Below are 15,065 nucleotides of genomic sequence, written 5' to 3'. Positions count from 1 at the left end.
TGCAGGGTAGATTAGATTTTAACCATGTTTCATAACCAGTCTGGTTATGATACATAGTTAAAGTCCTGTCTCCTCTACATACTGAAACCACATTTATAACTGGGTTAGGGGAAGACCATGATGTAACCGGGCTCCCTGACATGACTACATTTATAGTGTAGATAAGCCCTGAGTTACTTTTTGTGTCTGATTAGTATTTAGGGATGCATTACATGATATTGCAACTTCCGTGCTTCTGAATGCAAAAAGGGCAAAATCATTTTCATCTCTAAAGGAAAAAATGGAAAGGAGAGAGGGAGAATCAGAGTCAGAGGAAAGCAAGTGAGGGCTAAAGCATGCAAGTTAACAGAGGAGAGTTTGAAGAGAACAGAATGAGGAAGGACAAAGTGACTAGAAGTACACTACCATGGACGTGTGAACCACAAGCCCAACAATCTGCATCATGTACTTATCACAGAATATTGAGCAATCTTCCCGCCTGACATTTCTACCCTGGTCAAAGAGTGCCATTAGGAAACACATACTGAATGCTGACATTTTATATTTTCAGGTTCAGTGAAGATCTGATAACCTAGAGATATTTTGGGAGTGTGCACGGGTATGTGAATTTTGGAAACTTAAAACCAAATTGCAAAGCACCATCCAGCATGAACAACAAAGTAAGCACTCCAGTTGTGTAGCAGTTATTTTGGAAATGCAATCACTCTAGCCTCAATTTATGATCTAACTGAGAGATCGAGGGAATGGTGATGACCTGGGATTAGAGGCTAATAGAAACAGATTAATATTAGGACAGACAACTGTACACAGGCCTTGACACCTCAACAGATTAAGAATTAAGTGGAGGAAGTAAACCCACTTTAAGCTAAATAGAAACAAGGCATTCTTCTTCTGGAATGTGTCCACATGGAATAGTTCAGGATTAGCTGTTTCTGAATTACTGCAGTGTAGACGAGCCCTAAATATATTTTCACACTATGATCCCAGAACTGAGTTTGGTAACTTATGATGACTCAGTGAGCCACTGTTTTCTGAAGGCTGCAGCCTTATTGCCAGAATCTAAGCTTTGAGTTAAAATTAAATCTCTAGCCATTATGGTTGCAATGAAAACCTTCAAAATATCAACCTAGTGTCACCAACAGATGCTGTAATAGGAAATTTCTTCTTCTGAAGAAAAAAATGTCCAAGTCTAGAATGATAGAATTATGCATATTTAAAAAAACAAACTGACGGAAAATTTAAAAATCTTCCTCCCCCCTAAAGAAAATATATACTTGGAGGAAAAAACCCCAAAAGAACAGAATGCCTGCAGCAAAATGGAGGAACAGTTGCAAAATGTGTTCTGTATCTTGCTTCAGTAGCTGGTCTACTAGAGGATAACAGCCTTCTATTGCTATAACAAACTCACATTTTAGGAAAACAAAACAAAACAAAAACAAACAAACAAAAAGCAACCTCAACATTTACCTTTTCAGTATCTTCAGGGTTATCACTCTGTCCATTTCCACAGAGTCTGGCATACAGTCTCCAGATGTCTGCATCACCAGTCACTCTTGAAGTCACTCTGCCAAACAGCTCCTGCAATTTCCCCTTCAACCCCGTTGCCACCTCTCCATTACGATCAGGCATTCCATCCACCACTGCCCTGACCAGAATATTCAGCACCTTAGAAAGCAGAAAAATCTTTCATTTATATTCTGATAAACACTGTCATAAATATAAAGGGAAGGGTAAACCCCTTTGAAATCCCTCCTGGCCAGGGGAAAGCTCCTCTCACCTGTAAAGGGTTAAGAAGCTAAAGGTAACCTCACTGGCACCTGACCAAAATGACCAATGAGGAGACAAGATACTTTCAAAAGCTGGGAGGAGGGAGAGAAACAAAGGCCTGTGTGTCTGTCCATATGCTGGTTTCTGCCGGGGATAGACCAGGAATGGAGTCTTAGAACTTTTAGTAAGTAATCTAGCTAGGTATGTGTTAGATTATGATTTATTTAAATGGCTGAGAAAAGAATTGTGCTGAATAGAATAACTATTTCTGTCTGTGTATCTTTTTTGTAACTTAAGGTTTTGCCTAGAGGGGTTCTCTATGTTTTTGAATCTAATTACCCTGTAAGATATCTACCATCCTGATTTTACAGGGGGGATTTCTTTATTTCTATTTACTTTTATTTTTATTAAAAGTCTTCTTGTAAGAAAACTGAATGCTTTTTCATTGTTCTCAGATCCAAGGGTTTGGGTCTGTGGTCACCTATGCAAATTGGTGAGGCTTTTTATCCAACATTTCCCAGGAAAGGGGGGGGGGGGTGCAAGCGTTGGGAGGATTGTTCATTGTTCTTAAGATCCAAGGGTCTGGGTCTGTAGTCACCTAGGCAAATTGGTGAGGCTTTTTACCAAACCTTGTCCAGGAAGTGGGGTGCAAGGTTTTGGGAAGTATTTTGGGGGGAAAGACGCATCCAAACTGCTCTTCCCCAGTAACCAGTATTAGTTTGGTGGTGGTAGCGGCAAGGACAAATGGTGGAATATTTTGTACCTTGGGGAAGTTTTGACCTAAGCTGGTAAAGATAAGCTTAGGAGGTTTTTCATGCAGGTCCCCACATCCGTACCCTAGAGTTCAGAGTGGGGGAGGAACCTTGACAAACACCAACAAGTTTTGGCTTTTGATATCTCTGCAACATTTGCAACACTTCAGTATATATTCACTGATAATTTAGTAAATTACAAAGACTTTACAACACAAAGATGGCAAACTAATCTTACAAAATTGTTCTTATACGATTATATGGGATACTAAAAAGTATATTATGAGTGAAGTTCACCCATTTAATCCTCATTTAGACTTTTTGCAAAGGAGTTTTATGGGTGGAGCAAGTATGCAGGAGGCTTCTGTCCTCCCTCCAGTGAGCAGTGGTGGGAATTTTGTGCTTTCCCAAAAAAGCTGGTGTAAAAGGGGGCTTTAGGAGTGGTCCAGGAGCAGGATGCTGCATGTGAGAGATACAATTTTAGATTATAAGTGGGACTTGGAGCACCACCTATTATTAAGGTTGCCTGACCCGTCTCATCATAAGACCCTGTTTTCAAGTACTTGGAATTTAACTGAACTTTAATTGTTTTGGCTGAAATTTTCCAAGCTGGGGGTCTGCCTCAGGCTGAATTTACTGGAAAATTTCTACAAATTCAGAGCAGCCATTTCCAAGAACAAAGTCAGGGAAAAATACATTGTTATGCTCACGTTAAAAATTTCTGGCAAACTTTTCTTTGAGAGTCTCTACTGTCTCCATGCTTTGGAGCAGGGATTTGAAATTTGGCAGGGGATGACCTTCGTGTCAGTGATGTGTCTTTTGCCCAACCTGTGAAAATCTGGCAATTTGTCCAAGTTATAAATCTTTGAAAAAAAATCAAAGTCTGCACATGCTCAGTGGAGACTTACTAGAGCTTTGCAGCTTACTTCCCTGAAGATTCTGTCTGCACTGAGCATACACCAGCCTAGGGCTGAGCAGGACTTTCTCTGCATCTGTAGCTCTGGGGTGCTGCAGGCTGAGCTGAGGCTAGGCACAGGAGTTGAGAGCAGGGGCCCTGTCTTTCCCGGGCTGCTAATGCCACCCTGCTGGGCTGAGACAGCAAGGAGGATGCTGCCTCATTTGAATAGGCAAGATAGGACAAGAGTCGGACTAGGGAGGTGGAAAAAGTAGATCAGGATGAAGACTGAGGCTGGGAGACAGGTAGGAAAAAAGGGTAGGGTTGGGGGGAGGGAGGTGTTGCATAGACAACCTTAATTTTGGTATTTTCTGACTTCTGACTGCTTGGCATTGCAACCTTTAATAACGTTCTTTAACCTAGGTTTTTTTCCTGTATAATATTAATAAATCATTTAGATTAAATATCAAAGAAATAATACTAATTGGCATTTCCTAACAATAAGACACTTTTTAGATAATAAAATCCATACTGTGATTGGGATACAGAATATTAATCCTGCTAGAAAGCTACATTTATGACTACTCAGAATGATTCACTGATGTACAACGATCCTGCTAAAAATATGAAAGGCTAGAACCCTTAAAAATGGAGATGGGTACAGGATATTGAAAACACTAAGTTATAACACATTCTGTGCTATTAATCGTAATTGTTGTATTTATAAGAATCAATAATATTACACATTCCAAACAATGTTACCTTAAACTAGCAAACAAACAACATTTATTTTTCATGACACAGATAAATGTTTCTATTACAAATATTTTTCTCAACAGTATAATTGGATTACACTGTTTGGTCAAAACCAACAGCAATCAAGTGATTCTCAATTATGTATTTCAAATTCCTGGTCAGTAGCCTAGTAAATTTAAAATGGGTGATATTACAAAATAAGTCTACCAAACTATTACAAGCCAATAATAGAAAAGAACGCAACCATTAAAAAAAACCCTAAATGAAAAATTCCAATAACTTTCTATTCAGCATTGTTATCAAACTATGGTAGCGAATTAACATTTTTATTTAATCTTTTTAAAAAACACTAATATATATTTTATAAAATAAATTATCTAAACTATTGTGTGAGGGCTGATCTGTTCTTCCTCTCTACTAATCAGCAGTCAGCCTTTCACTCTTGAAGATAGTCGTAGGAAACAAAAAGTTTAGTAGGGATATTGAGGGAATGACAACTATACAGAATAATTTTGTGGAAAATATGCCCAAATATTAATAGGGCTGTAGTCCTGCTGAGCCCATAAGTTCCAATACCTATACCTAGATATTTTTAGCTTTTTTAAAAAGACAGTGTCATGCAACAGTTATGTCCTTGAAATATGCCAGTGAGTAATGTAAACACACTATATTCTATTGCTATATCACACTCAATAGTATAAAACAGATAAATAATACATTAAAGTATAGGTTCTACTTGAAAAGGGGCTAAAACATAATCATGTCTTGGTTATATTGCCTGTTAAAAATATTTTTGTTAGAATTGCAAGTGAATCTAAACACCAAAACAGGATTAGCAATCAAGGCACAATTTTCTACTTTCAGAACACAATTTTAATGGTTAAACTTTTAATTAAATGTCCTCTGAGGGAAGTTAAATTGTCATATCCACTAATACTCCAGCACAGTCAATAGATGCTAAGTTAAAAAGGATCCTGTGCAAGCAAACTGCTTTTATTTTCCTTATGTCTGCTTAATCAGTTATGCCTCATATGACCACTGTACAAAGCACATGTGTGTTTAACGGTTCTCCACTATACCAGGATTCCACCTCCTTTCTCTTATTTTTTGTGCCTCACACTAATTAAAAAACAAAACAAAAACACAAGAAAAAAAAACTACCCTAAAACATCTTAACTGATGTTAATCTCATTTCACAATTACTATGTTGTACCAATAGAATATAGTGTGTTTACATTACTCACAGCTCCTTTCATATAAAAATTGAACTAGTCAAAACATGTTCCAAAGCTGCACTGATGCGAATCAAAGCTGACAGAGCTTAAGTGAGGAAAGGACCTTCAGATAATAGTTCTCCCATGATAAGTCAGCACTCTGTAAGGCAGCTCTCTGTAAATACACTCACCGCAAATACCGTCCCAAATTAAAGCTTAAAATCAAGGAATTGATCATTAATGAACCGCTTGAGAGCACAGATGTCTCTTGAAAATGTTAATCCCCCACCTCCTCACTCAAAATCCCTGTTGGAAAGTGCCCTTACAGAAACACAAGCACAAAAAGCTTTTGCTTTTGCCTCTTATTACAAAACATTCTAGCAGCATGAGCCAGTTAAATGAGGATAATACATAATGGGAAGAGGCAATAGGAATCTTCACTCTATGCTGTTTCCTGTTTGGGATCCTGTATTCACGTTAAGCCGTGCACACTGAATTCACATTCACAGACAGTACAGTATGTAGCTTTGCTCCTGAAAGCGATGTTGCAAAACATTCCAACAATCAATGCAGCATCTAGTGTCTTTCTTATCCTCAGCATGTTAACATTACAGATAAACACCAACTGCTTGGCTTCAGTGATCAGCATTCTGTGAAAAGTTATGTGATTAACACTTTTGGAAGTCCCTTGGATAACATTCCCATACACACCAGAGGTTAAATCATTGGAAGGAGGCAGATTCTCAGCTAGTGTAAAGACAGTTTACACCAGCTGAGAATCTGCCCCCAGGTCTTTTTTTTTTGGTAAATTGTGACTTAATTATTGGCTAAACTGTAGTTTCTCTCACGTACAGGCATGACCCTAAAAAACTTGCCAATTGGCATAAATAATTGCATGAGTCTTTAATATTAGATAAACTCAGTATTTGCAGTAAGTATAGGAAAACACTTATAGGACCCTGAGATAAACTTATTTATTTATATTAGGAAAAACTGGCAACTTTTTAAGGGCCATGGCCATAAAAGGGAATGCTAAGAACACATGCATAAAATTTTAATGAGACTATCCAGGAATCAGTTTTTAGCACTATTTGATATACTGTAGCCTTTTATTCTACCTTACTTCTTATAGATAAATATATATGTACATGCATATATGTGCTATATATATACATACATGTATGCATGTATGTATGTATAGTGAATGCAATGCTTCTGAAAAGGTGTCGGAGTCTCCCCTTCAATATTTTTCCTTCAACCATCCAATATCTAGGTGGCAAGATTGACAGGCCTAGTGACTAAAGTCCTCCTTTTATCCACAGAGACATTATAGTCTAGGTAGCAATCATGCAGATTTCAGTGTCTCTCTCATCAATATGTTCCAACCACTTTTTTCTGATTAACATGCTTTAAAATATAGATATTGTAAATATAAGTGTTCATATCACAAAGCTGAGAAGGATCTGTAGGCTAAGGAGAAAGAGAGGGAGTTTTCTTACATATGAAAGGCAGTGTTCTCTTTTAACAATATATCTATTTAATAACATCACCATAAAAAGTCCAGTGCGTTAGATTAGACATGTGATTCATGCAAAGATCAATTAATGTTAATGTGACACATCTCAGTTTTTTCCCCAGATCATTTTTATTTTATATATGGGAATGATTAATAATATTTTTCCTTTTAGAATTTTGCCTGTAGCATCCATATGTGTATACATTCAACCTCACAATATCCTACAGCCTATCATATTTCCTGCCGAGAAGGGGGTGTGATATCATTAGATAACTAGAATAACTCAGAAGCATAATTTCCCACAATTACATTTTGTGGTCACAAATCCAAAACAGAAAAGCAATGACCTAACATACAAATAGAAAACATACTATAATTCAATTACAAATTCCTTTAAAGAGTTAATTAAATTGTATTAGTTTAAAAACATCTTTGAATAATATGCTGAAATATTAAGAATCTGACCACAGCATACAAAACCAGGGATATTCTAAATTACTTCCATTATATACTACTAATTTGGTACATTTAGTCTTGTATCAGAGGATCCTAGAACAATGGGCTATGAAGCACACCCCATTGGTGATCTTCTATGTATGGGTTGTAAGGGCTTGTACTGTTAACATATTGTGCACTATTTGTATAGCCATCCTCCTAGTTTAGATTGTTACCTAATACTGATTTAACCAATGGTTTTATGTTTTCCCCCCTCTTTCTTGACATGTCAACTAGTACAGTAGTTAATAAAATAACATACATTCAGCACCTCTGATCTAGCAAGAAGATCAAGTTGTGCTGGCATGGAAAGAGGCATGTGAGAGACACACCAACTTCCACTTAGCCATGTCCTTAGAATCTCCTTCCTTAGAGGTTTTTAAGGTCAGGCTTGACAAAGCCCTGGCTGGGATGATTTAACTGGGAATTGGTCCTGCTTCGAGCAGGGGGTTGGACTAGATGACCTTCTGGGGTCCCTTCCAACCCTGATATTCTATGATTCTATGTCTATTATCAGGTATGCTGCTAATCCATTGCAGGAGAGATGAAGTGTCAGAGGGAAGGAAAAGAACTAATGCTGAAGTCAGGCTGCAAGGTGGGACGGTAGATAGTCAAGGGGACTGACTTTCTGGAAATATTGAACAGGATGAGTTTCCTCTAAGAACCATAACTTAGCTGTTTATGTTTATCTATTCATTTTTAGCTACTAGAGTATTCTGTTCCTCCCTGAACAATTATTAATACAAGCCTTCCTGGAATCCTTAATCAGATTTTGGGCTTGTTCATAACCACATATGAAAATCCCTCTAATTGCATATAGCTATATTAAAGAGAACATGCAGAAAAAGACAGTTACCTTTTCCGTAACTGGTGTTCTTCGAGATATGTTGTTCATGTCTGTTCCACAATAGGTGTGCATGCTTGCCATGTGCACCGGTGCTGGAAGTTTTTCCCCAAGCAGTACCCATAGGGGGGAGCACTCCCCCATGACCCTGGGAGCAGCGCCTGCCTGGCATGGTATAAGGGGGGCTGCACTCCCCCCACCCTCAGTTCCTTCTTGCCAGACAACTCCAACAGAGGGAAAGGAGGGTGGGATGTGGAATAGACATGAGCAACACATCTCGAAGAACACCAGTTACGGAAAAGGTAACGGTCTTTTCTTCTTCGAGTGATTGCTCATGTGTATTCCACAATAGGTGATTCCAAGCTATATCTGTTGGAGGTAGGTAGGAGTTCACAAATTCTTGGGACGGAGTATCTCCCTGCTGAACTTGGCATCATCCCTGGCCTGGGAGATGATCGCATAGTGCGAGGTGAACATGTGAACCGAAGACCACGTGGCAGCCCTACAAACGTCCTGGATGGGGACGTGGGCCACGAAGGCAGTTGATGAGGCCTGTGCCCAAGTCGAGTGTACCCTCACAATGGGCGGCGGGGGAACCCCCACCAGCTCATAACAGGAATGGATGCCCGAAGTGATCCACTTAGAAAGCTGCTCAGTGGAAATCGGCTGGCCCTTCACGCGCTCAGCTGAGGTGACGAGCAATTGCGAAGACTTTCTGAACGGCTTGGTCCGCTCGAGGTAGAAAGCCAGAGCTTGCCTTACGTCGAGCATGTGGAGATGGCATTCCTCACTAGTCGCATGAGGCCTGGGGCAGAGGACTGGCAGAAAAATGTCCTGACCCATGTGGTAGGCAGAGACCACCTTGGGGAGGAACGTGGGGTGTGGGCAGAGCTGGACCTTGTCCTTATGAAAAACCGTATACGGCAGTTTGGAGGTTAGGGCCCTGAGCTCCGAGACCCACCTGGCCAACGTGATAACTACCAGGAAGGCCACCTTCCATGAAAAGTGAGACCAGGAACACGTGGCCAGTGGTTCATACGGGGCCCCCATGAGACGAGCCAGCACCAGGTTTAGGTCCCACTGTGGAACCAGGGGCTTGGAATATGGGTAGAGAGGTTCCAAACCCTTAAGGAACCGGCCGCTCATAGCATGGGAAAACACCATTTGCCCTTGCACCAGGGGATGAAAGGCCAATATGGTCGCCAAGTATACTGACTGACGAGAGTGCCAATCCCTGGGCCCTCAGGTGGAGGAGGTAATCAAGCATAAGCTGGATCTGGGTGGCCGTCGGACAAACACACTGGCCTGCCACCCACCTCGAAAACCGAGACCACTTCGCCACATAGGAGCAGCGAGTGGAGGGCCGTCTACTTTCAAGGAGGACGCACTGAACCTGTTCCTAGCATGTTCTTTCCTCGCCACCTAGCCACTGAGCAGCCACGCCGTGAGGTCAAGCGTTGCTAGGTTGGGATGGAGGAGGAGGCCCTGGTCCTGAGAGAGCAGGTCCAGGCAGAGAGGTAACTGCCATGGCGGAGCTATGGAAGAGGGTCCCGTACCAGTGCTGCCCAGGCCATGCTGGGGCAATGAGGAGGACCTTGGCTTTGTCCGTCTTTATTTTCTCCAGGGCCCTGCTGATCAGAGGGAATGGGGGAAAGGTGTAGAGGAGCTGGCCTGACCAGGACAGGGTAAAGGCATCGGAGATAGTGCCCCTCCTTAGGCCCCCCAGAGGAGAACCGGGGGCATCATCGGTTCTGCCGGGTCGCAAATAGGTCCATCTGAGGAGTAGCCCACCTTCAGAAGAGCTGGTGAGCCACTTCCAGTTGTGGAGACCACTCATGCTGAGAGGAAAAATCCCTGCTCAAGCAATCTGCCCTCATATTCCGTGCGCCCGGCAGGTGGAAGGCTTTTAGGTAGATATTGTGGGCTATACAGAAGTCCCACAGACTGAGGGCTTCGTGGCAGAGAGCAGAGGATCAGGCCCCACCTTGCCTGTTGATATAGAACATAGATATAGAACATAGACGTTGTGTCCAGTAGCGCCCCGATAAACTCTATGTGTTGGACTGGGACTAACGTGGACTTGGCATTGTTTATCAACAGGCCCAGGGCAGTACATGTGGACAGGAGGAGTGCCACATGATCCCTCACTGGCGACTGGGGGGGTGCCTTTGACTAGCCAGTCGTCCAGATATGGGAATATTTGGACCCCCTGGTGTCTGAGGTAGGCCGCTACCACCGTCATTCACTTTAAGACCCTGGGGGTAGTGGACAGATCAAACGGTAGGACCGTGAATTGGTAGTGACTCTGACCCACCATGAAACGGAGGAAGCGTCTGTGCCCCTCGAATGTGTGGATGTGGAAGTACACGTCTTGTACATCGAGGGCAGCGTACCAGTCCCCGGGATCCAGGGAGGGGATGATGGAGGCCAGGGAAACCATACAGAACTTGAGTTTCACCATGTAGTGGTTCAGGCCTCGCAGGTCCATGATGGGCCTGAGCCCCCCTTTGGGATAAGGAAATACCGGGAGTAATACTCCTTGCCCAGAAACTCCTTGGGCACCACCTCTACAGCTCCTAGGTCCAGGAGCCGCCCCACCTCCTGCTCGAGCAGATCCTTGTGGGAGGGGTCCCCCAGGAGGGACTGGGGTGGAGGGCAGTTGGGTGGGGAGGAGGTAAACTGAAGGGTGTAACGTCGGGAGATGGTGTTGAGAACGCACCGGTCCGAGGTGAGCCGCGACCATTCCGGGAGGAAAGCACGCTACCAATTGGAGAAAGGGAGCTTTATTGGGGGTAGGTCCCTGCTGAGAACTGGTGGGGTACCCCTGAGCGTCCCATCAAAAATGCCTTTTGCCCGCCTGCTTGACCTTAGAAGACCCAGGTTGGGGGACAGGCCGGGATTGCCATTGCAAGCACTTTCTGTAGTCCTGCTGCTTTTTGTGGGAGGCCTTGTACTTTGGGAGGGCGGCGTGGGCAGGAGCCTGTTGCAGCTTGAACTTGGGTTTTGCCGGAGGAGGGACACAGAGGCCCAAGGTCTGGAGGGTCGTGCGGGAGTCTTTCATGCCATGCAGCCATGTGTCTGTTTCCTCAGCAAACAGAGCCTTCCCGTTGAAAGGGAGATCCTGCATTGACGACTGCGCTTCGCTGGAGAGCCCAGAGAGCAGAAGCCACGACACCCATCTTATGGACACTGCTGAGGCCACGGACCGTGCAGCCAGGTCTGCTGCATCCGAAGCAGCCTGCAGGGATGACCTTGCGGCTGCCGCCCCTTCCTCCATGAGTGCCTTAAACTCTTTCTTATTGCGCTCCCGGAGAGATCCTCAAACTTTGGGAGGGATTCCCAGAGGTAAAACTCATAGTGACCCAGGAGAGCCTGATGGTTTGCTACTCATAGCTGAAAGCTTGACGATAAATAAACCTTTCTCCCGAAAGTATCCAGCCTCCGAGAGTCTTTGTTCTTGGGGGTCGTGGCTGGTTGCCCCTGCCGCTCCTTGTGGTTGACCAACTTGACCATCAAGGAGTTGGGCACTGGGTGGGTATACAGATACTCATGTCCCCTCGTGGGTACAAAGTACTTGAGCTCCGCTTTTTTAGAGATGGGAGCCAACAAGCCTGGTGTTTGCCACAAGGCGTTTGAAATTCTTGCCCCCCTTCATGGAGCAGCAAGGCCACCCTGCCCGGTGCCGAAGGGGACAGCACATGGAAGAGCCTATTCAACCCTATTCAATCTCCTCAGCCTGGAGGGGGAGGCTCGCTGCCACCCTTTTTAGGAGGTCTTGGTGGGCCCGGTAGTCCTTCTGCGGGACAGAGGAGTGCGGGGCTGCAATCAGCTCCTCTGGACGGGGCGAGGTGTGATGCTTTGGGTGTCGTCTGGCACTGGAGGATCCACCACCTGGTTGGACTCTGGGCACGGTAACGAGGACAGAGGTCCCACCAACCTTTCTTCTGGCAGTCTAAAGATTGACGCCGATGGTGATTCCGAGGCCCCAGCCACCGAGCAAGCCCCCACCGGGAGCTGCACCGGAGGTCACGACGCTTGGTGCCATTGTGCTTGCTGAGGCACCGGTGGGGCCAGCTGTTCAGGCCAAGCTAGCCAGCCCGTAGACGGGTGGCTGTGAGTGGAGGCCAGGCTGGTGTATGATCCGCTGCTGCTACCTCTGGACTGGGAGTATCGGCGGTGCCGGTATCTACGTTGACCTCGGGACCGTGATCTCGACACAGAGGAGCAGCACTGACAGTAGTAGCTGCTCCATGAACGGCCTCGAGGGGCGGACCTGCGTCGGTGAGACACTGGCGATCGACGCCCCGGGCTACGGTGCCTTGGCAGAGACTTGGAATGGGAGTCCGAGCGGGAACGGCGTCAATGATTGTTCCATGACCGACTGTGGTATCTCCTGCGAGACGAGGACCGTTGGTGACGTCTGCCACGGTCCCATCTATATTTGCTTTGCAAAGATAAGCGGTGCTGGGAGTCCCGGTCGAACGGCACCCATCCAGACAGTCTGGCTGGTGTCGAGGGTGATCTACATGAACTGAGCCCTGAATGGTCGCTGGGCAGTTAGCGGTGTCGGGAACATTGCCTTGACTGAGACTGGTACCGGGCTGATGGCGACTGTGGTGATCCCAGTGGCAGCTTACCTTTGGAGCATGGGGAGATCATCAGCGGAGCTCTGGGCACCGGCATTGACATGATGTCCCTGGCTGCCTGGAGGGCTTCAGGCGTAGATGGCATCCGGACATCTGGAGAGGCCTGCTCCGAAGGGGCCGGGCTACTCTGCTCACATGAGTCGGAGGCCTAGGGCCTGATGGAGATTGAGGACTACCCGACATGGGCCTAGCCTCTGTCCCAGACTTCCCTCAGTGCCACTGCGATGAGGGAGTGTCTCTGGTCCTCTTGGCGTGCCCCGTGGACAGGGAGCAGTGCCGACTGGACGATAGTACCGGAGGGTCTCCGTGTACAGATGCCGCGGTGCTGGGTACCAGTCCGGATTGGCATACCGGGGTCGGGGCCAGCGTCGACTCCATCAGGATGGCCCTGAGTCTAATGTCCCTTTCTTTTTTATTTCGGGGCTTGAGAGACTTGCAGATCTTGCATCTTTCGCTGATATGGGTTTCTCCCAAGCAGTGCAGACAATCCATGTGCAGGTCGCTCCTTGAAATAGAGCACCTACAAGAGCCACATGACTTAAAGCCTGGAGTGCAGGGCCCAGGCTCAATGACTAACTAAACTAACTGAATTAGCTAACTGACTACAGGTACTACTGAACAAACAGAGTTCTGGGGACGAGCTGCAGCAAAGCTGGAGTTGAGCAGTTCCGACGCACCTTCACTGGTGGCAAGAAGGAACTGAGGGTGGGGGGAGTGCATCCTCCCTTATACCATGCCAGGCAGCCGCCGCTCCAGGGGTCGTGGCGGGGTGCTCCCCGCTACGGGTACTGCTAGGGGAAAAACTTCCAGCACCGGAGCACGTGGTGAGCATGCACACCTATTGTGGAATACACATGAGCAATCACTCGAAGAAGAACTTGGAAGGCTTTTTAAGGTCCATCTCTACTGGGACATCTTAAACAAAAACTCAGGACATTTAACATCAATACAGTCCTAACCAAATAAAAACCGTAGTGTGTGATTAAAAACTGTAGGGGAAAACAGAACAGAAAGGAAAATTATGCAACAAAAGTGGAAAATTATTCTAAGCAATATGCAAAAAGCTTAACTGAATATCCAATATAAAATCCTAAAAGAACACCCTGGATGGTGAAAGAAGCACGTGAAGCTCAGAACACGTGAACGGTCACAGAAGAAAAGGCAAATTTGTTCACATGGTATTTTACTTCTTGTAGGCTAATGACAATCTGACCAAAGTGATATTAGGATCAGTTCTGGACTGCATTGTGTAACACAACTATTATTTGAATCAGTAATTCAGAAAGGCACTTCCTAACCAGAAAAATCTACACTGTGTCCCCATGAATAAACATGATTCCTTCCTAATGACAGCATTGTAGCTGCCAATAGACTAATCCTTACCACATGGAAAACTACAGATGTTTCCACAGACATTGATTTGCGACTGAAATACACTAGAGAGCTTTAAAACCTTTTCAATTTTAACTATCTCAAATTTGATTGATTTTGCTCATATGGAATAACAGGCTGACTTGTGTTTGGTGGTTATTATACAAGTGATTAATACTAATACTTGGGCATTCTTGGTATTTAAAAAGTAAACTGAAAAAGAAAAAGAGCAAACGAGATGCCTTTGACAGTCATAGTACAGTGTATTCATTACATCTCCTGATCAAACTCAAAGTTTGCCAGGGATATAAAAGCACAGTTAATACATAAAAACAAATATTAGCCTTCATTTTCTACAGTGAAAAGCATATGAAGTTCATCCATTATATTTTCATAGTATTGGATTATGTTGGTTTAATATTCAGTACATGAAATTTAATTCATTTGTAAAGGTTTGGTTGTATAAGATATACATTTTCAAATTTATGGGGAAAAATCATAACCTTACTACAGCTGGAAGGTCTAAAACAGGGGGTCTCAAACTGGGGGTCAGGACCCTTCAGGGGGTCATGAGGTTATTACATGGGGGAGTCAAGAGCTTTCAGCCTCCACCCCAAACCCAATTTTGCTTCCAGCATTTATAATGGTGTCAAATATATTAAAAAGTGTTTTTCATTTAAAAGAGGGGTCACGTTCAAAGGCTTGCTATGTGAAAGGGGTCACCAGTACAAAAGTTTGAGAACCACTGGTCTAAAACAATCTGTATTAATGTTTACAGTGAGATACATAAGAGTGTGAAAAATGAAATA

At 44.3% G+C, this 15,065-nt stretch overlaps 1 protein-coding gene across 2 annotated transcripts in view; it reads right to left on the bottom strand.

Moving 5' to 3' along the window:
* Positions 1-15,065, bottom strand: part of TTC27 (tetratricopeptide repeat domain 27) — a 185,134-nt gene that overhangs the window by 13,735 nt on the left and 156,334 nt on the right. For both annotated transcript variants that reach the window (XM_073338420.1, XM_073338421.1), the window contains one exon: positions 1,468-1,665. In XM_073338420.1, coding sequence (XP_073194521.1) covers positions 1,468-1,665 — 198 coding nt within the window. The remainder of the gene's footprint in view (positions 1-1,467; positions 1,666-15,065) is intronic.

This window comes from Lepidochelys kempii, chromosome 3 (assembly GCF_965140265.1).
Source record: "Lepidochelys kempii isolate rLepKem1 chromosome 3, rLepKem1.hap2, whole genome shotgun sequence".
NCBI lineage: Eukaryota > Metazoa > Chordata > Testudines > Cheloniidae > Lepidochelys > Lepidochelys kempii.
This window is presented reverse-complemented; position numbering and strand designations above follow the sequence as displayed.